Source organism: Cydia pomonella, chromosome 4 (assembly GCF_033807575.1).
Source record: "Cydia pomonella isolate Wapato2018A chromosome 4, ilCydPomo1, whole genome shotgun sequence".
In the NCBI taxonomy this organism is placed as follows: Eukaryota; Metazoa; Arthropoda; class Insecta; order Lepidoptera; family Tortricidae; genus Cydia; species Cydia pomonella.
This window is the reverse complement of record NC_084706.1, coordinates 11,325,934-11,335,659: the sequence shown is the minus strand read 5'-3', so window position 1 is coordinate 11,335,659 and position 9,726 is coordinate 11,325,934. Positions and strand designations below refer to the sequence as shown.

At 35.0% G+C, this 9,726-nt stretch overlaps 1 protein-coding gene across 1 annotated transcript; it reads left to right on the top strand.

Moving 5' to 3' along the window:
* Positions 1-403: 403 nt before the first annotated feature.
* On the top strand, positions 404-6,632 carry LOC133517090 (membrane-associated progesterone receptor component 1-like). Its single transcript, XM_061850233.1, has 3 exons — positions 404-736; positions 4,632-4,781; positions 5,609-6,632. Exons 1-3 carry the CDS (start codon positions 454-456, stop codon positions 5,710-5,712), a joined length of 537 nt encoding a protein of 178 aa, XP_061706217.1. The 5' UTR covers positions 404-453; the 3' UTR covers positions 5,713-6,632.
* Positions 6,633-9,726: the final 3,094 nt, after the last annotated feature.

Here is a 9,726-nt window from a genome sequence, read left to right as displayed (position 1 = left end):
TATATACTTACGGTACACGAATAAATATCATATTTACGTATATACGTATACCTATAACACACATTTATATAAATGGCACTAAGACATCCAATAGCATTAGCAGAAAATAGAAAGAGGACAGTGTAAATAATAATAATAATTAAATATTCTTCTACTTAACTTTTAAAAGACATAGCTAAGCATTTAGGCATTCTACGTGCCGACAACAGAGACGGTTATCGTATAACCGTAACGCGCATGGGCCGATTTGCGTCAGAATAATGCATTGTCATGGCGCACAATAATATCGATTCACACAACAGAATTCGATACTTCCTCACCGAGTCTTAATAACAAGCAAAACTCGTCGCGCGCGCCGCCGACACTGGCCTTAACATTAATACACGGCGACCTTAACCAAGCCACTTGATAACGTCAGTATCCACACAGTGATTGAGCAGACTAGACGTAAATATGTCTCAAACGGAGCCGGAGCTAACTTTATGGGACGAATTAACGAGCCCTGTCAATTTCACACTTATCCTAGTTATTGCGTACCTTATTTACAAGATAGTAAGGGCGAAATTTGAACCAGAGCCCGTAGCTGTGCCCGTGCAGAGGTTGCCAAAGATGCGCAAAGATCTCACAGTACAGGAGCTAAGAAAATACAACGGTACGCAGCCCGACGGCAGAGTTTTGCTGGCGGTTAACGGCGTGATTTTTGATGTGACCAGGGGGAAGTCGTTTTATGGGCCCGGTAAGTGACGTTTGTTTTTAGTAGCTTATAAACCCCACATCACATTACCACGGAAAATCTCAGTTTTGTGATGATACTTAATGGCGTCGTTTTAGGCTCCACTTTACCGCTGATATAAATACTATGTTATATGCTTATAATTTAACGTTAAATTCATTCACAAAAACAGAACTTAAAATAATTATAACAATAATACTATGGTGTTATACACAATCAAATATGAAATCTTTAAGATTCGAGTATCACTTTAAATTTTATTTTATCATCTAAATAAATAAAAAATGCTAAATGACTCATAATTATATCATAGCTCATAATAAATAGCATATCTTTGAAATACAATTTTTGTCCTGTGAATTTTGTTATGAATAAAGAATGTTGATTGAACCAACCGCTGTTATGCCGTGCATTAGATATATGTAATGTCTGGCTTGAAACAGAATAGGTACAAATTCCATTTATTGTTAAGTGTCTACGCTACAAAGGGGAGTTGTAATCACTTATTATAACAACTTTGTTACTTTCGCATTACGGTCTGTTTTTCGGTGTACGTTGTGTCCTTGTAAAAGCAAAGTCATGATTTGTAGATAACCTTATCTTTTTAATATTTTGTCGTAAATTATCATTTCTTCTTTGAGACAACAGTAAAGATAAAAAAAAATTAGTTTAGTGAGTAGGCATCCATATCACAAACCTTGTCACGTTGCGACTAGGAGGCGTAAATTTTGATGTCTAAATATGGTATTTCATTCTGTTATAATTCCCCCGTCCACGTGCATCTTACCATTCTTACTAACGTTAATACCTGTACGAACAAGGTCACACGAGAGAAATGCACGCATAAATCATTTTATGTTATCATTAACAAAGTGTCATTATTTAGATATCAAAATGTACATTTGAATTTGCCTGTAGGTTGATTTCTGTCAGATGTTACTAACGTACTTATTAAAAATTCTTACCTTAACTTCCCTCCTGTCATAGGGAAATAAGAAAACATAGAATGCTCACTCCATAGCCTCCCACACATGACTTTTCTTACCTAGGTACTTAATAATATTAAGTTCTATGGGAGGTATAATAAAACGTTTTGCTAATAAGTTTAAAACTTGCTTAAACATAATACTTTATTAAGCTTAAATCTTATTATGAAATAAGTTAAGCTCGGTTAAAACTTCTTATAAATCGGTTTTTATGTTTGTATGGAAAAAGAGCACTCTATGCTTACCTACTTAATTTCCTATGCTCCTGTGGCCCTGCCCTACAGCCATTTGTGGGTCGTGGCTTCATCTAGAGAATGAATGCATTATTATTAAGCGTTTAGTACCATAGATGTGAGTTATTTGAAATACTTGTATTTAAAATGCAAAACACCTATTTTGGATTCAAATACCTTTTGGAGATAACTGTTTTGTATTTTATTTGAAATAGTTTTCGGGACCTATTTTCTATTTTCAAAATACAAAAAAAAAATCATTAGGTAAAGTAGGTAGGAGTTTCAATCTTTTCTGAAGTTACAATCTTGCAACTCATTATTTTAACATGGAACTGGTCGATATGTTTCGTAACGCCGCACATTACACCACAAGCGTAGCCAGTGATTAAAAATGTGGAATCTTGAGCGTTGAGGGTTTAAAGGCACGAAAGGTGAACAAACTTTTCTGCCTTGGTGAAACACAAACGAGACGTTTTCACCATCCAACGAGAGGTATACTAACTGTAAAATATTACAAATCTAAATAATTGCTTTAAAAATCGATTAAAAAAATGTATCGTTAAAAATCATCAGTTAAAAGTCCATTCAACCGGTTAACACGAGGAAACAACACGAAATTAGCACTCTAGAGGACTGATTGATACACTGTTTTTAAAGAATAAATAAAGCCTTTCCAACTAGTAAATTCAGACTAGGTATCTGCAGGCACAGTAGTGCCCCCGCCAAGACGAGCCAAGCAAAGCGTAAGGGCACTACCCACCTTTTCTCGAAGCGCTTCGTAGTTTTTTGAACCCTCATAACTTGAGTTTGGATTATACTAGAACTAGATAAACATAAATCTCGGGATATGATAACAATAGTGGACTTATTAAACATAGAAAGTTTCAATCACATCTCTTATAATTTAGATTTTATTGATATCTAAAAAACCCCGATTTCGTCACTGACTCCTGAAGCCCTAGAAAGCTGAAATTTGGTATGTAAGCTAGTATTAGTATACAAACAACAAGTAAATTCTAAAACTTTGAACTTTTACTCCCAACCCCTTAAACTATGGGATGAAAGTTTGTATAAGGCTTCCGCAAAGTTTGATGCCAGAGGTCTGACAATTATAATGAAATACTTATTTCAGGATTCTTAGTAACTCACCCCCACCCTTTAAATTGTGGGATGGAAGATTGTCATAAGCAACTTACAAAAAGAAGTAATTAAGTAAGTACATTTTACATAGATGTAAAATGTTGCCAAGATGAAATCATAAGGCTCGCACTGTCAAAAAGTTATCAGATCTCATGTAGAGCCAAGCTTCTAACTCTACAAGCCCTACTTTACAAATATGTGGCTTGGACGTTTCACACACCTTCACATAGGCTTAAGGTGAAAAATTTATTGACTATTAATTACCTCTTGTTATAGGTTCCTACAAAAGTTTATGTATGTAACTAAACGGCTAAGCCACTTATTTTGACTAACGTGTAGAGTTTGTAAAGTAAGGGCTTGTAGACGTAGAAGCTTCGCTCTGCATGAGATCTGATAACTTTTTGACAGAGCGAGTCTTATTGTTTTTGGTGGAATTCACTATTCAAGGGTACCTTTTATCTTTTTTATTTTGTATTTAGTATTTTAACTACCTACAAGTTTAAAATACATCAAGGATGTATTTTATAAACTATCTTTCACATCTCTGTTTAATCATCTAGATACATACTATATGAAAACAATACGAAGAACATATTTATTACCTTGGATTAATTAAAAAACTGGATTTCCAAAGCATTATTTACAATAAGGATAATAGTTTACTTTATGTTTCCTTCCTACTTGTGGTTGAGTGCATCTTTAAAAATAAGAGTGGCATTAAACTCAATTAAGATCTGATCCACACCTAATCCAGATCGAATTTATATCTTGTAAGTAATTAGAGTACGCGATTTGATTTTTATTCGAAACGTAAGCGTCTCGTATTTTGAAGGAAACTTTTGAAATTTTACATTAACGTATGGTCCAAGTTACCCTGTTACGCATTAGGGCTCATTTACACGGTGTGAGAACTCCCCAACTAGCAAAAGAATCTCAGGTTGCGCACTTTATAAGACTGATGAGCTTATAGAGCTCTTATTATTGTTTTGGAACATATCATCACTCTTATATTAGTCTTAGACAAGCTAGTACCGGCTTTAGTAAGGTCAGTCTTATTACCTATGCGAGTATCATTACATTGCGGTCTTTGATCGGTCGGCCTAATTAGTTGTAACCTGAATAGTCCGCAATGTAACAAAAATCGCATGCCAATTCGCGTGCCAACTAAATCAGCCCTAATTCTAAAATATTGCCGTTAACGGCGCGACATATTCGGCATTATAATACGATAATTACCCACCGGGCGACCTTCGTCACTGACGTGGCCGCGTGTGGCCAATGAGACGTCAGCGCAAGGGAATTTGAGTCTTAACTGCTATGTAAAACGACGTTTACGAACCTATATATCATACATACGAATAAATTTAACCATAGGGTTGAAAACAACTTCTTTAGCAGCAAAGCGTTACGCACCGTGTAGTAGGTACTATTGCAATGATTTTACTCGAATATTTTTACACGTTATTGAACGTCTGATGGATGTTTTTACAGGACAAATTGTTTGAATTAATTATTAAATATGCATTTTTATTATTTCAGGAGGTCCATATGCAGCTTTTGCGGGTACGGATGCCACCCGTGGCCTAGCGACCGGGACTGTCGCCGGTTCGGACAAGGATTACGACGACGTGAGCGACCTCACGCCAGATGAAGTTTCCGCCGCGAAGGAGTGGGAGGAACAATTCACTGGTATGGTAAAATTTCTTGTACATCATTTTAACACTAATAAGGCATTTAATAAACACTTCGTGCCACGATCTCTAATTCTTGTTATTACGCGGTGGGTTGAATAAATTATATAGAAAGTATCACTATTGAAAAAAGCGAGTTCACAATGGGTTTCCATTACACATCTACGGAAATAATGGTGTCTCACTATCGAATAAAGCCAGTGTGCGAGTAAAAAACTATTTACAGTACATATGACGCTACTTTACCACACTAGTGCGATAATTAGCACATTACGTAACTATTTCGTAACTCCCTTTGGTCGTGTTTTAATTTATCGCCACTCGTTTCGAATTTCCTATCTTTCACACTTGTATCGTAATGTACTATTTTATGTTTTTACCTATAAGTAAATTTACTTCTTGCTATCTTTGTCTTTTGTATGTTTTTTTATTAATTTTATTGTTGTTTTTGTTACCTGTCGTGATGGCAAGACCTGGCAGCCTAGCCAAGTTGACAAATGCTATCACTAATACGACAACGAAACGTTTAGTGTTTCTCTATCACTCTTCTAAATTAGCGCGATAATGACAATTGCTTTTCGATCGCTATGGAGCGTAAGCGATTTGCATGTTGGCTACGCGGCCAGGGCTAGAAGTCACCAGCAACATGCTGATATGAAATCATTTCGTGGCACTTTCTTCTTTTTATGTTCTCTGTTTTGTATATTTTTCTATTTTGTGTTTGTGCTTACGAACACATTATTTCTAATCTATTCCATTCCATTCCATCCATTCTGAATTCCTATACAATCCAAACTCTCATAAGAAACAACTAAATTATTTCAGGAAAGTATGACATCGTGGGGCGTCTACTAAGACCCGGAGAGACAGCCAAACAGTACAGCGACGATGAGTGTGAAGCCAAGACCGAAGACAAGAAATCACAATAGACCATACAGAGTTGACTTCAACGAGTGAATCAGATAAAAGAGACGTTCAAATTAGTTATTCAATATTTACGAAGCTCCTTGTACAAAATATTTGTATGATGGACTCAGTTACTCGCGTGATGGCGTGAAAAAGTTAGGTGTCATCTATCTATTTCTTTCTAGTGGCGTTAGACATGACAGGAAGCCTAGGCAAGTTACAATAGTTTATAAAAAAAATGCTAATCAAATCTTAAATAATGTATAGAAATGATGATGAGACTTTAAGACTGCGTCCACCGTCCAGTGGCGCCTTCATTAATGGAATTGTGTTTTCGAATAAACCAGTTAATTTCTATAAAAATCAGTAAGTATATTGATATTGTAGTCCTACTAAGTATATTGATATTGTTCCCCAATATTTGATTCATGTGATATAGTTGTATATAACTTACTTTTGACTTTATCACCTAAACGAAAGAATATGGCCAACATTTGCCATTTAGTTGATATAGCAAAAAATTAGCAAAATAAATATATGTCACAGTAACCAAAAATTGGAGAAACAGTACGACGACAATATTAATATACTGATTTATACAGAAATTAATTGGTTTATTAGAAAACACAATTCCCCTAACGAGGGCGTCACTGGACGGTCGACGCAGTATTAATTAATAATGTGCATCTGCATTCTACAGACTGATTTCAAAAGAAGTATTTTGGTTTCCAATAGTCATGTCACACAAATATGCTTTTATGTTCGTCTTCTTGTTGTTTTTATTAATAAGTTGGGCAATAGTTTTGGTTAAGTTACGTTAAAGTTATAACAACTTAATTTGTTTAACAATTAGCGATCTCTAATGATACTATTAAGTGTAATAATAGTGTCATTTTTGTAGCGAATTTTGAACTATTAAATCATTATTATAAATAAACGTTAATTTGTATTTTATTACGAACAGTAAGCTTTTATACACTATAGGAATCTGTCACACTGATAGACTCGTTACATATTTAAACTATCAAACAACTAGTGAGTTGGCAGAATTTTAAACGAAGTTGGAAATATTATAAAGAGAAAAATAGGAATGCATTCAAAGCGCTGTACCTATGGCAGCTGAGTAATAAGATCGTAACTGACGCACATCATGTATCAAAATACGTCATTTGGTTTGAAGGCAAAAATGGCAAGCTCCAAGTTTTAATGGGTGTTCTTCCCTTCGCTTATAGAAAGCAAGAGAGTTGATTGATCAAAGTTTAAGTGCAGTCCGATTTGGCATCCCGTCAAGATAATTTTCTACCGAGTACCTCATGTTTATTGTATATTACCTACGACGCGTGGCGGTGACGCGCAAACTGATTACAAATTGTATGTTGTTATTATTGTTTAAATGTGCATAAAGTCGTTATATTTCCAATATCCATACTATTTTTAAACAATGTTGTACACCCACCAACCAATGCATCAGTATATTTGATATAAATTCTTGCAAAATCACTTCATTTTTTTTTTCAAAAATAAAATATATCACAAAATGCGGGGAAGTCATACTACATGTTCCGTGACATTTCTAACTATGGTACAATACAGTTTCATAGCAGCAATGCATAAACACTACAATACATGGTAATACGTTACAGTTTCACGGTACAAATAAACACCGTATTTGCCATTTAAGGTATTAAATATAATTTTTATCAAGTTTTTTCACGATTAGCAACTCTGTTCACAGACAAAGTGCTTTAAATATATTTAAATTTCTTTTAAATTACCCCGCTTTCGAATACCCCAATACAATTTAAAGGTAAGGTTAACTTAATAACTTTTCCACCGTCTTCATGCTCTATTTAGTTGACAAGTAATTGGCTTGGCTGGCCAGCATCCTGTGAGCTATAATCATTGCGATAATCTCAGGAACACAGGAAAATTTTATTGTATGAAAACTTGCAACTTTAAAATGGCACCCCACGATTCTTATAAATGAAAAATAACCCTCTTATTCCCTTAAATAAGAAATTGATCAAAGTTTAAGTGCAGTCCGATTTGGAATCCCGGTGATAAAAAATCTCACGTGATTGTCCTATTACGACCCTTCAAATCATTTATAGTTTCGTTTAAAAAAAAAGGAGACACATAATAACGCCATTAGCAATGTATTTAAATGTTTTCAATTATGTATCTACGCAAAATTATTGAATTGTAATTAATTTCGAGATCACAATTGGTCTGTTGAAGCGAGTTGTCCGTAAGCAATTGAAATAACTCAGTTTTTGTGCACGCTTTGTTGTTCAAGTACCGAACTAAAGTATGGTAAAAATATAAATTTAGACCATTAAAATAAGTTTTAGTTTGTAAAAATGTTTCTAGTCCGAGTTTTAAGGGATCCACATTCATTTAAATGAGTTTAACTACAAAGCAACCACATAATAACTCAAGTGAAAAGGAGTAAAAGTCTAAAAATACAATACGGTGATTCTTAAATTGTGTCCAGAATTGTTCTATTCATAAAAGTTTTTATTTTTCACATATTGCTACAAAAGCAAATTTTTGATGCATATTGTCAGATAAATAAAATGAGTAAACACGGTTGTCACAAAGTGTCCTTCAGTCGTGACATTTTGGCGGCCTACTCCACTATTTTAATTTATATAATAATTTTAACATACATAAACTTACTATGATAAACTTAATGACGGCTCATACGTGAAAATATTAAGGCTGTAGAGCATGAAAAAGAATTGGACACACATCATACATACATACATACATTCACGCGAAAAACATTTTTCTGCTTTGGCAGTCGGGCAATAATAGCAAATGTTATAATATATAATGTTTAATAAAAGTCCATTTCTAAAGAGTGCATGTTCATCTTCACATGTTCGGTATTCCCTAAAAATTACCTTTGACTTTGCAAATGTTAAATAATTAGTCTGCAAATTATGAAGTATACGTTATGTTAGATATAATACACTCGCCAAAGATTGTTTTCGAAAACTAGGGTTCGTGATCCGCAATGTCAAGGATTTTCGTGACACTGGGGCTATTGCGATGGTTTTCAACGCCTTAGTGAGGAGCAAGCTTGAGGCCTCATCTATTATATGGAATCCGTACGAGTCTTCATACGCCTTACTTCTGGAGAGAATCCAAAAGGCCTTTTTGAGATTTCTGTACAAAAAAAGGTATGGGTACTTCCCATTCTTGTACCCAACAAAATTCTTATTAGGCTGCCTTGGATATAATTCTCTAGAGGTGAGGCGCAACAACATCTTGCTGACTACAGCTTGTCGCATATTGCGCGGTGACTCGGACTGCCCGGAACTGGTAGATCGAGTCTTGAGGTTGTACGTCCCGGATATTCCTCGAGTCTTCTTGAGGCCGCGAACGCGTCCACTGTTGGCCGTACCGGCGGCGCGCACAGTATCGCGCAGGAACTCGCCACTCCTCCGCGCGTTATCGCTGCTCAATGCACTCTTGACATCAGCACCAGAGTGTGACTTGTTTGCGGGGAGATGGGCGAATGTGTGCCAGGCGTGTCTGAGGTTCTGTGAGATGATGGATAATAGGCTTTCCAGCACTTGCATGTGATTATTAATGAATATCTGTTTTTTATTTTATATATGTTTTGTATTTGTATAGTCTAATTATTCGGTGTATTGGCATATGCTGTAATGCCGTGTAAATATTTGAAAAATAAATAATAAATAATAAATAATAATAACGTGAAACTAACTAGTACTTACTTTTTAAATTTTTATCAAATTAAAACAAATAAATAATTTTCGATAAAACTTCTCCCTTCAGCCACTTACAAATCTCACAACAACACAGTGTTGCTGTTCTAGAAAACTTTTAAGAGACTGCCAGTAGTCCAGATAATTTTCTACCGAGTACCGCATGTTTATATTACCTACCACGCGTGGCGGTAACACGCAAACTGATTACAAATTGTATGTTGTTATTATTGTTTAAATGTGCATAACGCCGTTATATGTATATCCATACTATTTTGAAACAATGTTGTAGAACAGGTA

Coding starts and splice junctions, on each gene's coding strand:
- LOC133517090 (XM_061850233.1), top strand. CDS start 454: ATGTCTCAAACGGAGCCGGAGCTAACTTTATGGGACGAATTAACGAGC. Junction 737..4,631: donor GAAGTCGTTTTATGGGCCCG/GTAAGTGACGTT, acceptor TTATTATTTCAG/GAGGTCCATATGCAGCTTTT. Junction 4,782..5,608: donor GTGGGAGGAACAATTCACTG/GTATGGTAAAAT, acceptor AAATTATTTCAG/GAAAGTATGACATCGTGGGG.